This window comes from Coffea eugenioides, chromosome 10, assembly GCF_003713205.1.
Source record: "Coffea eugenioides isolate CCC68of chromosome 10, Ceug_1.0, whole genome shotgun sequence".
Classification (NCBI taxonomy): domain Eukaryota; kingdom Viridiplantae; phylum Streptophyta; class Magnoliopsida; order Gentianales; family Rubiaceae; genus Coffea; species Coffea eugenioides.
In genome coordinates, this window is record NC_040044.1 from 13,050,342 (window position 1) to 13,066,129 (window position 15,788).

General features: G+C 37.6%; 1 protein-coding gene and 1 long non-coding RNA gene across 2 annotated transcripts; both read left to right on the forward strand.

Annotated features, from left to right (window-relative positions):
• Positions 1-5,601: 5,601 nt before the first annotated feature.
• On the forward strand, positions 5,602-8,699 carry LOC113750235 (wall-associated receptor kinase 5-like). The gene is made up of 3 exons (XM_027294219.1): positions 5,602-6,621; positions 6,736-6,903; positions 7,223-8,699. The coding sequence occupies exons 1-3, from the start codon at positions 5,730-5,732 to the stop codon at positions 8,437-8,439; spliced, it is 2,277 nt and encodes a 758-aa protein (XP_027150020.1). The 5' UTR covers positions 5,602-5,729; the 3' UTR covers positions 8,440-8,699.
• Positions 8,700-10,106: 1,407 nt separating this feature from the next.
• Positions 10,107-13,417, forward strand: LOC113750236. The gene is made up of 2 exons (XR_003464646.1): positions 10,107-10,186; positions 12,924-13,417. It is a non-coding gene; the product is annotated as an uncharacterized LOC113750236 (long non-coding RNA).
• Positions 13,418-15,788: the final 2,371 nt, after the last annotated feature.

Genomic DNA, 15,788 nt, shown 5'->3' on the forward strand with positions numbered 1-15,788 from the left:
AATCAATGAAATAGATATAACAGAGCAGAGTAAATGCTACCTATGGCCCCCAATGCATCAGCCAACAGTAGAAGCTATACAATGCCACACTCGCAACAGATACTCCAACAAAGGCAGCAAATGAACTCAATTGCAACGACTACGGAAGGCAAGTGAAATCAAGAGGCTAAACACACCCAGTAAACCAAAATTAGTTAACCAACTTCAAGAAGCGATGCAAGGGTCACAATGCCCTTCCGATTCAACAAACAACCCAGAAATTGCCCCACAATACCAGAGCACAGCTCCCAACAATGCACCAAAACAACAAATCGAACAAACTAAGAGCGGTGCTAGTGCTAATCAAAATAACAAATTTCAGTAATTGGACACAATTCCACCCATAACCTCAACAACTGTCTCCAATTGGACAGTCAAATACCAAACTCATCCTATCAAAATCAGCAAATGACCCAAGAAAAGGGAAATTCCAGCAACAGTAGTTCGGAGACTAACAGGAGCAACACTTTCAGCACAAAAGCCTAACAATCAATGGTGCATAACAAAAAATCAAAACAGAGCAAAATTAAAGCAGCCACAAGAACCTCTTACAAATTGCAACCAGTGGTACACAGAAGCGGCACCTAAATGCCCAACCCAGAATCTCAACGAACGCCCCACAGAAGCAGAAAACCCCAAAATCAACTCCCAATATCTTCCAAATAAAATAGCTATCAGAGGGTCTAGAAAATATCAATCTCAAGAATTCAGTAAAATAATTTAGCAGGGACCCGTAAACCAAAATTCAATATAGAACCCAGAGTCTCTGCCCAATTCAATCTAGAAATCTATTTCAGAAATAGTACTTCAAAAATAAGTAATTTACCCTAGAAAGTTAGCCAATAAATTGGGAAAAACAAATACCTGCGCCTCATATCAAAGGTACCAAGCAGATGATGGTCGCATGATGGAGGGGCAGTGACCTTGGGTGGTGGAGCTGTGGAGCAGCGGCAGCTGGCGTCGGGAGGTGATGGCTAGTGGAGGTAGAAGCTGCGATAAGCTGGTGGAGGTGTGCGTTGCGCGGTGGCGGCGCGCAGTGGAAACTTCAGCAGCTACGGCGGCCTGCGAAGTGGTGGCGGAGGCCGCGGGTGGCCGGCTGCCGGGCGAGCTGCGAGGCTGAGAAGCTGGCCTGCGCGCGAGATTCTCTGGGTCTTGGCCAAAGAGGAACGGCGGCGCAAGCTGGGGCAGTGACAAGCTTGGGCGGCCGCTTGCGAGTGGAGGAGCTGCGTGTGGCGTGGTCGGAGCTGGGGCGCGGCGCACAAGGGGAGATCAGCGGCGCGCGAGGTGAGAAGCTTCGGTCGACAGGGAGGAAGAAGAAACAGGGGAGAAAAAAGAAAGAAAAGAAAAAGAAGAAGAAAGAGAGAAAGAAAGAAAGAAAAAAGAAAGAAGAAAGAAGGGAAAAAGAAAGGAATTTGGTTTTTTTTTTTTTTAACATTGGAAACCAACGCTGCGATGAAGATTTTTTTTTTTTTTTTTTTTGAATCCTTACCTTTCCCGCGAACGTGACGCGGGCGCGTCATGAGGGCAAGAGAGCTCCCAGAAGTTTCAGAAGTTTCTGATCGTGAGCATCCTGCTGTCACCATGCGGGCGCGTCATGACTGAAGGGCACCTATAAATCAGCAAAAACGAAAATTGAAATCCAAAATCAGTCGAATTCAAGGAGAATACATCTAAACTACCACACGAAAATGAACAAACAATTAAAAAAAATAATTGGGTTGCCTCCCAAGGAGCGCCTTTCTTTAATGACTTTGGCTAGACATTATCATGTTTTGCTCATGGAGGATAAAATCTTGTGGCTCGTCTTACTGCTTCATCCTCTATATAGTCCTGATAACCCTCATAAATAGAATAATCCTTGAGCACACGAGCTACGAGCTTCCATGGACTAGTGAATGGCGCTAAACAAGTCAACAATGATCTGCATTCTCCACTCACTCCTCCATCACACGCATTCTTCGGTTCAAGATATTTTTCCATTGCCACTCTTAACTTATTCCTGTCATGAAATTTCAAATTTTCTGGTGTAATAAAATCAATTTCAGTAATAGGAATTGAAGAATAGGAGTCAGGAAAATATTGATTAAGGAGTGGAGAAGATGTCACCGCATTTGGAGATTGTTCACTGGATTCATTCACTTGAATGGGTTGCGGTTGGGGTTCCATTTCTTGCACTTCAGCTTCCTTTTCAACTGCATCTTTAAATCCGTTTTCTTGAAACTCTTGCAGTTCCATGTCATTTGGCCGGACAATTGCACTCTCATCTTCCTCAAGATTGATATTGGTTTGTGCGGGCAATTCTTCCATTTGAGAAGCCAATCGATTTATTCTGGATGTCAATAGACATAGTTGATCTGCCAAGTCGCGAAGGCTCGCTTGTGTCTCCTGCTGAAATCGATTTAGGCTCTGTGTCTCCTGATGAAATCGATTTGTATTAGCAATTAGTAATTCCATCATTTCTTCAAGAGACATGCCTGACACGGAGGATGATTGCTGAGACACTTGCTGTTGAAAATCCATTGGCCCGGTCGCATAATCAAAATTGGAATTATCCCACCATCCTTGATCATACCCGTTTGAATAAGGGTCATGCTGCGTTTGATATTGGGGTGAAAAATCTCCAAAAGTATCAATTGGAGCACTTAGATTATCTTGAAATGCGGGGCATGTGTCAGTTGAATAACCTGAATCAAAATAAGTTCCACAATTTGCAACAGCCCATTGATCATTAGGAAAAACATGAGTCTCATAACCCCATTCAGGAACAAAGTCCAGTCTATCATCAAAATATGGAATGTTAGCAGCCATAAACTATAAAAAAAATAAGAGAAAATAAATTAAAAATGAGAACAAGGTGAACTCAAAAAGAAACAAATTAATCTGACACCAGTCCCCGGCAACGGCGCCAAAAATTGACAGGTTGTCGAAGCCTGTGCAATAATAAAACCTGCTCAAACTAAAAGTAATTTCTGTAGATAGCGGTAAGCAGGGTCGAATCCACAGGGACTGGGAGTAATTGTTTCTTTTCGAATTCTCAGTGACAAGGGGGTGTTTTTATCTCAGGGGTGACAATTTAAACAATTCAACTAAAAGTAAAATAATAAAAATAAAATAGCTAACTAGAAATTAAATAACAAATTACTAAAATCAAATGAGCGATAATTAAGGATCTAGCCAAGGAATAACTTCAGTAATGATTCACCTAATTGATCATCGATAAGCAAAGGCAATTCCAATTATTTACTAATAAATAGGTTATAACTGCCAAACAAGCGATGACAGTCAATCCCTCCTTACTGTGTCGATGATTAAGGTACGCCCGTTAATCACTGCTCTAATTGAGAAATAATCCTAGGTACGCCCATAGAATTTAATTCCCCAATTGCCTTACGTATTAGAGGAGCCCTATTCTAATCAAATAACGCACTACCAGGGTTATTTTAGATTAGCTCGCGTGTTTCCCTGACACAAACCTAATCATGCCAGTTGTCACTATTTTAGAGCAATTAAACAATTACGGATTTAATGCCCTAATTGACAATAGATTACCCAATCGACTAATTATCCGGATCCAAGACAATCAATTAATTAAATAACCATAAGCATAGCAATCAAAGAATATACGAATACCAATAAATAAAAGAAAAAGATAAAATTAAATCGATCTCACAATTTCAGGCAAGCCAAAGCCTCCGTTGTTTCTTGACTAGAGTGAGGAGATTAGTTCATAATTAATGAACAAAATCCACACCAAATTAAAGCAAAAGTTGCAGCCATTGTGCCCAAGAATCAGGAAAACTCAATTCGTTCTATTCAAGGCGAAAAGCAAATTACAAGAAGCAATAGATTGTTTCAATGCGTCTGACATACGAAGAAGGGAGAAACTATTCAAGGACCATGCAGAAAAGTCAAAGGAGAAGCTCCAATTCCTCCTGCCATCCGTGGAGAATAACTACCCAAAAGCTAAGAAGAAAAAGTGAAAAACAAGCTAAGCTAAAAGACGAAAAACTAAGGAAGCAAGATAGCCCCCTGGCCTCTGCGCGGCGGCTCTAGCCCCCAAGGGAAAGAACACTGAAGCCCTCCGTTCCTCTTCTTCTTTTATGCTGTCTTCTGCAAATTACTGTAAATTACCAAAGAAGGTCACGTCTTGATATTCCAAAAATACCCCCGGACGCCTGCCCTTTGAGCTCTTTCCTGATAATCATCAAATTGGCTTTTATTATGGTATTTTCGATCTACTCCCTGAAATAAATGCAAATTACGAAAAGTGAGTAGAATCTAATAATTAATCCATATCAAATCAGGTAATAGGGGAAATTAATAATAAAATAAATGATAAAATTGTAACCTATCAAACCCATACCACACGGTATCAGAATAAGTCAAGTGAACTTGCCAAGTCAATTTGAGGATGAGTGACTTTCTAATGTTGGGGTGGCTTTGCTCAGGGAAGGATCTATATATTGAAATATGGCCTTCTCCAAGAACACCAAAAAAAACTCATCATCCCAAAATTAAATAGCCATCACAGTCCAAAGTTTCCCCAGTGATGACGGTGTCCTTAAAGCCAGCTATCACACCAGCAGCAACATACCCTCCTATAGCCAAGGATGGCTGCATTGATACCTCTGGAAAAGTAAAGATCCCATACCCATTTGGCATGACAGAAGATTGTTATCTTGAGTCGAGATTTTCAGTCAATTGTAACTACTCTTTAATCCTTCCATTCTAAGCATATATTTTTTATTTTTTAAATATTTTTTCTAGTAAAAGAGAATGAAATTCAAGAAGCGGGTGTAGGGAGGAGAGATTTGAACCCAAGCCCTCTAAATCCTGGAACCTCAATCCTAGACCCCTATTTGATAACTCAATTCAATACTTAAACTAAGTGAGTTTATATCTTAACATGTTCAAATGCGTTTAATAACAAAAAATCGAACTTCTGATTTAATTAAGTGACATCGAATTTTCTAGATAGTTTTTAAAAAAAAGATAAGTGATAAACTAACCACATATCACTTAATATAATATATACTCAAATATATCAAATATGGTACTTAACAATTCAATAATTTAACCAATTCCACCTTCAAATTTCAAATTTCAAATTTTAATTTTATCTAATACACTCTTAGTCACTAGACTAAAACCTCATAGGCCGAAGCATATATCTTAATTACTTTCATGACATACATTACATCCAAAAACACATTTATGAATTTTTTCTCATATCAAGTAGAAAAAATTTATCGGTTCCCTTATTGTTTTTCACGTGAATAAATGGAAAGACCAGGGTGGACTTGAAAGTATTCCCTTGCAGAGTCATTATGTCTTTAGCATGAGCAGCCCCGTAAAGACGTGGACCTCAATGTCGTCAGCGACCACTCAATGTCACAGCTTCCCCAGTAAACTCTATACACAAATCAAGCTCAAAATTATTGCCCAACAAATAGTCCTTTACGTCTTCACTGCATTCATTTGAAGTCAACCGTCCTATTTGGGGTCTACAGAAGAAGTTTCAATTGTAAAATGCGTAGGCCTTCTGCGCGTTTACTGACTAAGTCTTCCCTTTACTTCGAATGCCTATAAAACGACCCTATAGGCAGTTCGAAGTCCTTTGTAGTGCACAATTAACAATTGCAACGTTCTCTTCCGTAAAAGGAAACTTGCTTCATTGAAAAACCATTCTAATGGGCTTCAATCGGTTGATTTTACCGATGCTCTTGCATTTGGTAATTGCCTTGATGCTCTCTTCCGCTTCAACTTTGGCACCCCCACCATTTCCTATTGCGAGGTCCGGCTGCCAAGATCATTGTGGAAATGTAAGCATTCCATTTCCATTCGGTATTACAGAAGGTTGTTACCTTAACGAAAATTTCTTTATCAACTGCACCAACTCTTCAACCTCTGTCCCTCAACCAGTTCTGCGCAACAGTACAATCAATGTCACAGATATATCTCTGGAAGGTCAGGTGCACCTTATGCAGTATATAGCATCTGATTGCTATAATGAAAACGGAAATTTATCGTACAAATATTTACCATCGATGAGATTATCTAAACGCTTTACCTTCAATAGTACAGCTAACAAATTCATTGTCGTTGGCTGTGATGCCTACGGTATAGTTTATGGTTTTGGTCAACACCGGAGCTACGCAACTGGATGTGTCCCTTCCTGTGATTATAAGGAAGATGTAATTGATGGCTCTTGTTCCGGCATCGGTTGCTGCCGGTCAGATATCCCACCAGGGGCATGGAATATTACTGTGAGCTTGACCAGTTATAGTAACCACACCGACGTGTGGGATTTCAATCCTTGCAGCCACGCTTTTGTGGTTGAAGAGAAGGCTTTCAATTTTTCTGCAGATAACCTCACCAACATAAGCCGTGATTTAAGTCTTCCCGTCGTGGCCGATTGGACCATTGAGGACGGGTCATGTGACGTTGCCCAAAGAAACACGACCTCTTATGGATGCTCTGGTAAAAACAGTCACTGTTACGAACCTTTAAAGGGGTTGGGATACCGTTGTTCTTGCAATCAAGGATACAAAGGCAACCCATATCTCCCTGATGGTTGCCAAGGTATGTGCGAAAATTTTGTTAAACTCGTCTAATTAACCAGTATGTATATGTGTGTTTCAATTCACATTTTAAATTATGCTTCTGCTTTCTATTTTATTTTATTGAATTCTACAGATATTAATGAATGCCAAGATCCAACTCTATGCAATTGTACGAAGAATAGTGTTTGTCACAACACATTGGGCAACTACACATGTCCTTGTCTCAAAGGGTATCATGGTGATGGAAGAGGTGGAGATGGCTGCAGTCCTGACCAAATAAATTGGTCTATGATTGTTTCAGGTTAGTCTACACTTTGAAATGATTGGAGAAGCAAAGGAGAATTTATCACTATGGATTGAACCATCTCTTAAGTGGTGTGTTAAATATGTGCTGTATCATGAGAGTATTAAAATAAAACGAAGATTTCTTGAAACCCGTTCCATTTGGTTTAAGATGGCAACTAATCATAGTATAAGAGAGAAAGAAACCTAATTCTTTTCTTTACCAGGTAGTGAAAGAACATGAAACTTGAAAATCACTTGCAAAATTAGAGTCTTTAGCTGCAAAGTATCCGATAGATCTCTTCATTTGCTAATTTTTCAGTCAAATTTGTCAACAGGTGTTTGCATAGGCACAGCAATTCTACTTTTCTGCTGCTTTTATTTGTGTTTGGAATTGAGGAAAAGAAGGGAAAACAGATTGAATGAGGAGTTTTTCCGGAAAAATGGTGGATTAATTCTACAGCAACGACTGGCACAGGAAGGAAGAAATACAAATGTTGCTAGAATTTTCACTCTTGAAGAACTACGAAAGGCAACCAGCAATTTCGAGGAAACTCGAATTATTGGTCGTGGAGGATATGGCACAGTTTTCAAAGGAATCTTAGCAGACAATAATTCTTGTACTGTTGCCATTAAGAGGTCCAGAGAAGTTAACGAAAATCAAGTTCATCAATTTATTAATGAGGTGATTATGCTTTCCCAAGTTAATAGTAGAAATGTCGTTAAACTTCTAGGTTGTTGCTTAGAGACGGAAGTGCCATTACTTGTTTATGAGTTCATCGACAATGGTACTCTCTCCGAGCATTTAAGCAGCACAACAAAATCACATCATCTTTCTTGGAATATCCGATTAAGAATAGCATCAGAAATTGCTGGAGTTCTCTCATATTTGCACTCAGTAGCTTCACCACCGATTATCCATAGAGATATCAAATCGGCCAACATACTTCTAGATCAAAACTACACTGCAAAAGTCACAGACTTTGGAATATCAAAATTGGCTCCTTTAGATGAAAATCAAGTATCTACAATGGTGCAAGGAACATTTGGCTATTTGGACCCCGAGTACATGCTAACAGGTTTGTTGACAGAGAAAAGTGATGTTTACAGCTTCGGGGTTGTTCTTATAGAGCTACTGACAAGTGAGAAGGCATTATCATTGGATAGAGTGGAGGAAGAGAAGTTTCTTGCGAATTATTTCATTTCTTCACTGAAAAGTGGCCACTTGGTCCAGGTTCTTGATCGCAACATTATGTGCGATGTAAGTATTGAGCTTTTCAAAGAAGTTGCAATGATTGCGAAATCTTGCTTGAGTGTAAAAGGTGAAGATAGACCATCTATGAAGAATATAGCAAGAGAACTTGAGGTATTGGAGATAAGAGCAAAGCAATCTCCAATTCAAGTTTCTAAGATTGATTTCACGGACACTGAGGCCTCCTTGCTTGGTGTACAATCAACAAAAGCATATGTCAACAGTGGTGATTCTAGCTGCATACATACTGAGAGTCATAGCATAATGGAGCATATGATGGTACCGATTGCTGGTGGGAGATGAACGATAAGGTGTTCTGGAGCTGCAAGTTTCGACTTTCGAGTTCTAGTGCACTTCTTCATTTATTATGAGTTCCTCCTAGAAATGTCAAATGGAGTTGAATTTTCAGCAGTTTTATCGCAACTAATTTTGATTGTGTGCCCGTAGATTATTTGATCCAAGGCCTCTCAAGTTGAATTGTAGTTCAGTTCTGCTGGGTTATGTAACTCTTACAATATTTAGTGTAAAATGGTATAAATTTGGTCTAAGCATAAATTTTGTCACTCCTATGACTGAGTTGGCGTAAAAATCAGGATTAAATCAAAGCTATATGAGTTTACACTAGAAGTTATAAGAATTAATCAACTGAACCTAACTACAGAGACCTCAACTTGAGGGCACCACTTCAGTAGATAATGATAATTATTTTTACATGACTGATTAAACAAATAAAAAGTGCTACTATTGAGATAAGGAGAATAAAAAACACCACCAACCTGTTGGATGCTGCACCTCCTCACTATTAGCCTGAACCTCCATTCCCACTGTACTGATATGACCATGGTTCGCCGTCGCAGGTCGTGGTCGCGTCGCGGTCTCAGCTGTTCCACATCCGTCGCGGCATATCGGTTGAATACCGGGTGATACGCACATTATAGTATATAAAAATTTTCAAAAAATCTGAAAAAATTATTAAAAATAGAAAATACCATTAAAAACACAATTATCAAATTAAATTTACTAAATACCAACATTATCATATATAGTTACTGATTATTAAATAAAATAATGCTGTGATTACCATAAGGGCCTATAGCATTAGCAATAAATGATTTTAGAATCAAATGCTCTATTTTATATGAGATAAAAAATTATATATAAGAATAGAATCATCATATCTTACATAATACAATACAAATCTCTGTACACAAAGAAAATAGCGGTATTTAGTTCAATACAATAAAAGAAACAAATACTTATCAAATAATATTATGAAATGCAAAGACATAAAAAAACAAGCATTTTCACTTAATTACTTGGGCCAAACTTGGGCTTTAGGTACTTCCAATTTTTCCTTCTATTTTTTCCCTATCTCTGGGTCCGGTACAAAGCCCAGCTTCTCTTAGCATAATACGTTAATTGCATGTTACTTCCAAGACAAAACATGCAACAACAGCATTTTTGCACTATACAATTGTCCTTTTTTAATCTTTCCAGCTTTTCTACAAAGCAGAGACCCATAAATGAGAAAGGACAAGAGAAAAAAGACATACCAACGTGTAGGAACAGATGATGCAGAATCCAACTCAGCAACCCCGTCTTTCCACTTCTTCAGCAGCCAAAGAGAGTATACGATCATTGCAACTAGTGTTGTTCCTCTCAGATTTAGCCGTCCCTTTCTTCATTTTTTTTTCAATTTCCCTTTTGCCCTTTTTCTCCTCCTTCACGGCCAGATTGAAGACCCCTTTGCCCGGTACAGATGACGAAGAAATTGAAGACCCCTTCAGCTCCAGATGTGATATTCAGCAGCCACCTTCATTCTTTCTTTCGCTTTCCCTTTCCCTTTGTTGTCTCCTTCCCTCTCTGCCGTCACCCTCTATTTTTCTCCTCTCCTTCCTTCATAGCCGGACGATGAAGAAATTGAAGAACCCCTTCAGCTCACTTCTCCAAATAACTCCAGATACTGCTATGACCCTCGTTCTTTCTTTTCCCTTTTCCTTTCTCTCTGTTTTCTCCTTCCCACTCTGCAAAAGGCACACAGAAATTGACGGTATGTTTCTCCCCTTATCCTCCATTTCCCCTAAATCTTGTCTTTGTGGCTAAAAAAGAAAACAAGAAAGCATGGGTGGCCGACTCTCTCTGTTCTTGTTGCTGTTTATGATTTGACCGGTTCATATCCGAGTTGAATCTGAGAATTTGGCCGGTATCCTTCTACACGGTTCTAACTCAGTCAATATCGACTGATTCGGAGCGATTCAAATCGGATATGGTATAATTGGCATTTAGGCCATCGGTATCGGAACGGTAGGGACTGTTCCGGTTATGACTCGGCCGAGTCATCTCGGACTCGGCCGAGTTGGCGAACCATGGATATGACAGCTTTCTCCTTGGAGTTTATTTATTGAAAGCTCTTAAAAATATCCAGAAAACTCTTAACTAAATTAAAACTGACTTATGTTGAATGAGTAGTCGAAATTGAGAACAAAAAAAAAAAACCCAATTGCAAGAGATAGTGCCCAACCCAGTGAAGACGTGGGTAGGGAAAAGATGAGGAAATTGCGAACTTTTGAAGTAGAAGAAAAACAAGGGGGTAGATGTTGGGGCTAGTTACGGGAGGGAAAGGACGGCAGGAGGGGACGAGGAAGATAGGCAGCGTGATGCAGGGAAGGTGGCGATTTGTGGCAATGAATTGAGACGTTTCATAATATCATATTCTCAGGAGCACCGTAGCAAAACTTGTGCTAGGGGGTATGCTGCGTCAAAATACTAGCCCAGAGTAATCAAGCAGAAAGTCTTGAACTGTGAAAATATTTTTCTATTACGGGTTTCCTCTTGCCCTGGGCCTTTATTAATTTAGTCCGCGTCGTGTAAAACATTGGAAAGTGGTCACCATATCAATTTGACTGTCAATCAATTATAGGAAGGGGTTGAAGATAGTGGATGCCAATGGATGCAGAGAGTAGTACGAGGGTAACTATCGCAAATTTTTGTAGGCTTCAGCATCAACACTTCCAACAGGGACAACAGTTCCTTAATTTTTTTGCACATTTCTCATCTCTCTTTCTTTTCCCTCCAGTCTTCCCCAAAGCCTCTGGTCCCTTAGGACCCCATTCCCCACCCCGAAAAACGAAAGGCAAAATACTTTTGTAATTCTAATGCTAGTTTCCAGCTTTTGCCACTGTTATTTTAAATCATAATCATTAGCCAAAACAAAAAAAAAAATGATGCAATAGAGCTTATGGCTTTAAAATGTAAGAAAACATCTAGTAAAGTTAACTCACAGGTAGGAAGAAGAATTTAGGAAAGGGATAATATGATCTCATCAAAATAAAAATGAGATAATGGAAGTGCAAATAACATTGCCCAAAAAAAATTGCAGTTGTGTCAACAACTCCATCAAACATTTTTTGTAAACCTCAGAATCGTAAATTTGTTTTATGGCGTCACTAAAATGAAAAGTCATTATAATTTAGACATATGTAGGGAGTAGAAAATTTCTATAATTTCTTAATATAGGGTATCATTTTTTCACTTTGCATCTTTCAATAAAGATACACTTTATAGTTTAAATCATTTACACACTGCTACTATCCAAGGATCAAAAATACTTTTAGATTAACTAATCGTTTTAGGGACAAATAGACAAATTAAGAGAAAAATGATATTAGAAGGTAATGTGCAAAATGGCCATATCTTAAAGGGATTTATTGTAATTAACCCTTAGGAGTATCAATATCTTTTTGATATTTCCATTATGCAATATTAGAATTGACTAACAATTTAGGAGGTAAAGTGAGGAAAAAAATAACATTAAGGGATAAAGTGCAAAACTAGTTAGGCCTTAAGAGGAATATTTTTTAACTAACCCTATTTTTCAAGAGAATCAATAGTGATACCCTACTTAACCCTAGTTTGTTTTTATAATTGTATAGCTACATATTCTGTTTCGTAAATTTTGTGATAGGCTCCTATTGGCTGGAAGTTAACGCTGCAACCAAGTTGTAACCATTCTTTTCTTATCTTGATCAATGATACATGGACTTACAAAAATGGAAAAATAGAAACATTTCGTACATTTTGTGATAGGCTCCAATTGGCTGGAAGTTAACGCTGCAACCAAGTTATAACCATTCTTTTCTTATCTTGATCAATGATACATGGACTCACAAAAATGAAAAAATAGAAACCTTTCTATAATAATTAGGTAACTAAGCACGTGCGTGGAAATCCCTTGAGGTTTTTGTTTGTGTCATGGGACGAATTTGGCACAATAATACCAAGAGGAACTAGCTTCACATCCAGGATAAGAATAGGGAATTGTTCTTCTATATGGCTCTTGAATTAGGAGCTCACATGCCAGGCTAATGTAAGTTCTTGGAAAATAAAAAAAACCAAAAGTTAAAGAAAAAAAAGTACTACTGCACTGCATAAGACAGAAGTACTTGGAAACTTGAGAATCAACAACATATCAAAGGGTTTCACGTTTTTTCCTTGCCTGTGTTTCTTTTTTCCTTTTAATGTTATTTTATTTTGTCAAATGAGTACAAAGCATCTAGGGTTTACTTATGAAGGGAAATCAGACAAAAATTATGGAATGGGCAAAAAAATATATATAAAAAAAAAACAGGCCTTTCTAGTAATTAGGATTTTGTCAAATAATTTTGGTATTATCAAGTATATACTTGATTAGTAAAAGGTTGCCTTTTTACTTAAAAATAAAGTAGATAGTCTTATAATTCATCAAGCTTTCGGTTATACATCTTAAAAAGCCACCATCGTACAAACAGGATGTAACATTCGATTGTCAAGACTGAGGGATAGACCTGGAAGTCTTCCCTTGGCAGTCTAATATTCTCTCGGAGCAAGGGCAACCCCTCGAAGACGTTGACGTCAAGGTCAGAAGCTACAGTGATAGCATCATGGAACTCAACCACTTTGATTAATCAGGAAAATGACCCAGATTTTGTTAGAGATTCTTGGGATGAAGAAGTTGATGACAAAAAGGGGGGAAAAAAAAAAGGAAGTTATTTGAGAGATGTGTATCTGAGTAAGCACTTAATGTATTCCACTATTTTTTCTTCTATTTTATGGTCCTTAAAGATGAACAAGATCTCGTTTGCTCTTGCTCTAGATGGGTAGAGAGTAAAATGTTTAGCACTTCATGTATCATCCAAGATGCCTTCAATTTCATAGAGATCTTCTTAGTTGTGTGGTTGTTGTCAGGAAAGAGTACACTGTACACTACTGCTACCTATGCAAATAGTTTTTCCTTGCACTGTTATCTTTTTGACTGCTTTCTAGATCTAAGAATTTGGGTTTATTATAAATTTTGATATTTAGATGGTCAATTGACATTAGGATTTTTTGGCTTTTCTAGATTTGTTTTGCATCTGGGTTATTGTTAGTTCAGGTTTTCTCTATTGAAAATCACCATTAAAACTACAGGGAAGAAATAGAGGAAAAGAGAACCACAGAAATTGGCTAATCAGATATTTCCAAGCTGACGAAATTACTACAATGAGTCAAGATTTATTCCTTTATTTCCTCTTGTGAAAAGGCAAACTTTGTCCATTGGAGAATTCCCGATAATGGTGGCAATAGGATTGGAGATATCAGTGGTGGCAGATGACGGAAGAAGAAGAATAGGAAAAATAAAAAATGAAAAAAAAGGAAGGGAGAAAATGGGGTAAATTTTCATTTATATCCCTACTTTTCTGGTTTATAACAATTCCACATACATACTAATGGAGCGTGTCTCCACGCCCTTAAGACACCATCAATTTTTTGGATTCCGTCATGGATTTTATTTAAGTAGGACAAAATTTTTAGTTTAGGGATTTAAATGTTCTATTTTGAAGTTCAGGAATTGAAGTGGAATTTTGTGTGTAATTTGAGGAGACAAAGTGAAATTATCCCGGGAACTTTAAAGGTAGGAAAAGACCAACTTTTCCATTGGCAATTTCTCATAGGACCAATTACACTTTGCAGCCGCTAACTTGTAGTTGATTTTCCCTTTGCATCATAAATTTTAATTTTAGATATATGGCGCTTCTAACTCTTGAATTTGTTAAATTTGGGCCCTGCCGTTAACATTATATGCAAAAGTAACGAAAAAGCAGAGCCAATATGGGGACAAGAGGAGCAGCCACCATTCCCTCCCCTAAAATTTTAGAAGTTTCTTTTAGCCCCAAAGAAATTTTGGAAAATTTCATTGAAAATCTTTTTCTTGTAACCCCCCCCCCCCCCCGCCCTCCCTTAAATTTGAATAAAATTTCATTGCCCTCTCCCTTTAACTTTTGCTTCTTTACTTTTTAATTTTAATTTTTTACTTGGCTATTACGTTAATTACTGTATGAAGTTCAACTTGTTATTAATTAGTATTACATGCTGACTTGTTAAAACCATGTCTACTATGTCAAGAAAAAATTGTTCAAAACTAAATAGCGTACAACTTTAATTAATTATTTCATGTTTTAATTTGCCAAGTTTTAAATTTAAGTACCACTTCTTGCTTGCATTTGATCTTTTGCATGTGACTTTGAAACTAATAATCAAGTTTGTATATTTTGAAAAGTTCTCTTCTTAAACATATAAAATGAGTGTATACATATAATTAGCAATATTAAATGAGTATTTTGCATTTATATTTCGAGGTATGATTGCTTTTCAAAGTTTGAGATTAGAGAGATGACAGATTGTCAGCCTGTGCAATAATAAAACATGTTCAAACTAAAAGTAATTTTTGTAGATAGCAGTGAGCAGGGTCGAATCCACAGAATTTGGGAGTAATTGTTTCTTTTCAAATTCACAATGACAAGGGGGGTGTTTTTATATCAGGGGTGACAATTTAAACAATTCAACTAAAAGTAAAACAATAAAAATAAAATAGCCAACTAGAAATTAAATAACAATTTACTAAAATCAAATGAGTGATAATTAAGGATCTAGCTAAGGAATAACTTCAGCAATGGTTCACCTAATTGATCATTGAAACAAAGGCAATTCCAATTATTTACTAATAAATAAGTTATAGCTGCCAAACAAGCGATGACAGTCAACCCCTCCTTACTGTACCGGTGATTAAGGTACGCCCGTTAATCACTACTCTAATTGAGAAATAATCTTAGGTACGCCCGTAAGATTTAATTCCCCAATTGCCTTACGTATTAGAGGAGCCCTATTCTAACCAAATAACGCACTACCAGGGTTATTTTAGATTAGCCCGCGTATTCTCCTGGCACAAATCCAATCATGCCAGTTGTCACTATATCAAGGCAATTAAACAATTGCGGATTTAATGCCCTAATTGACAATAGATTACCAAATTAACTAATTATCCGGATCCAAGACAATCAATTAATTAAATAACCATATGTACTGAAATCAATAATATGCGAATACCAATAAATAAAAGAAAAAGATAAAATTAAATCAATCGCACAATTTTTAGGCGAATCAAAACCTCCGTTGTTCCTTGACTAGACAAAGGGATTTAACTCATCCTGACAGGCGTCAAACCTGTGCAATAATAAATACCTGCTCAAATAAAATACAAATTCTGTATATAGCGGTAAGCAGGGTCGAATCCACAGGGACTGGGGATAATTTAATTTCTTCTCAAGTTCCAGATATGGGGGGTTTTTGAAAATGAG

What these genes read in the sequence shown, in the direction of transcription:
- LOC113750235 (XM_027294219.1), top strand. Translation starts at nt 5,730, where the DNA reads ATGGGCTTCAATCGGTTGATTTTACCGATGCTCTTGCATTTGGTAATT. An exon ending in TCTCCCTGATGGTTGCCAAG is followed by an intron (nt 6,622 to 6,735) that starts GTATGTGCGAAA and finishes TGAATTCTACAG; the next exon opens with ATATTAATGAATGCCAAGAT. An exon ending in TTGGTCTATGATTGTTTCAG is followed by an intron (nt 6,904 to 7,222) that starts GTTAGTCTACAC and finishes ATTTGTCAACAG; the next exon opens with GTGTTTGCATAGGCACAGCA.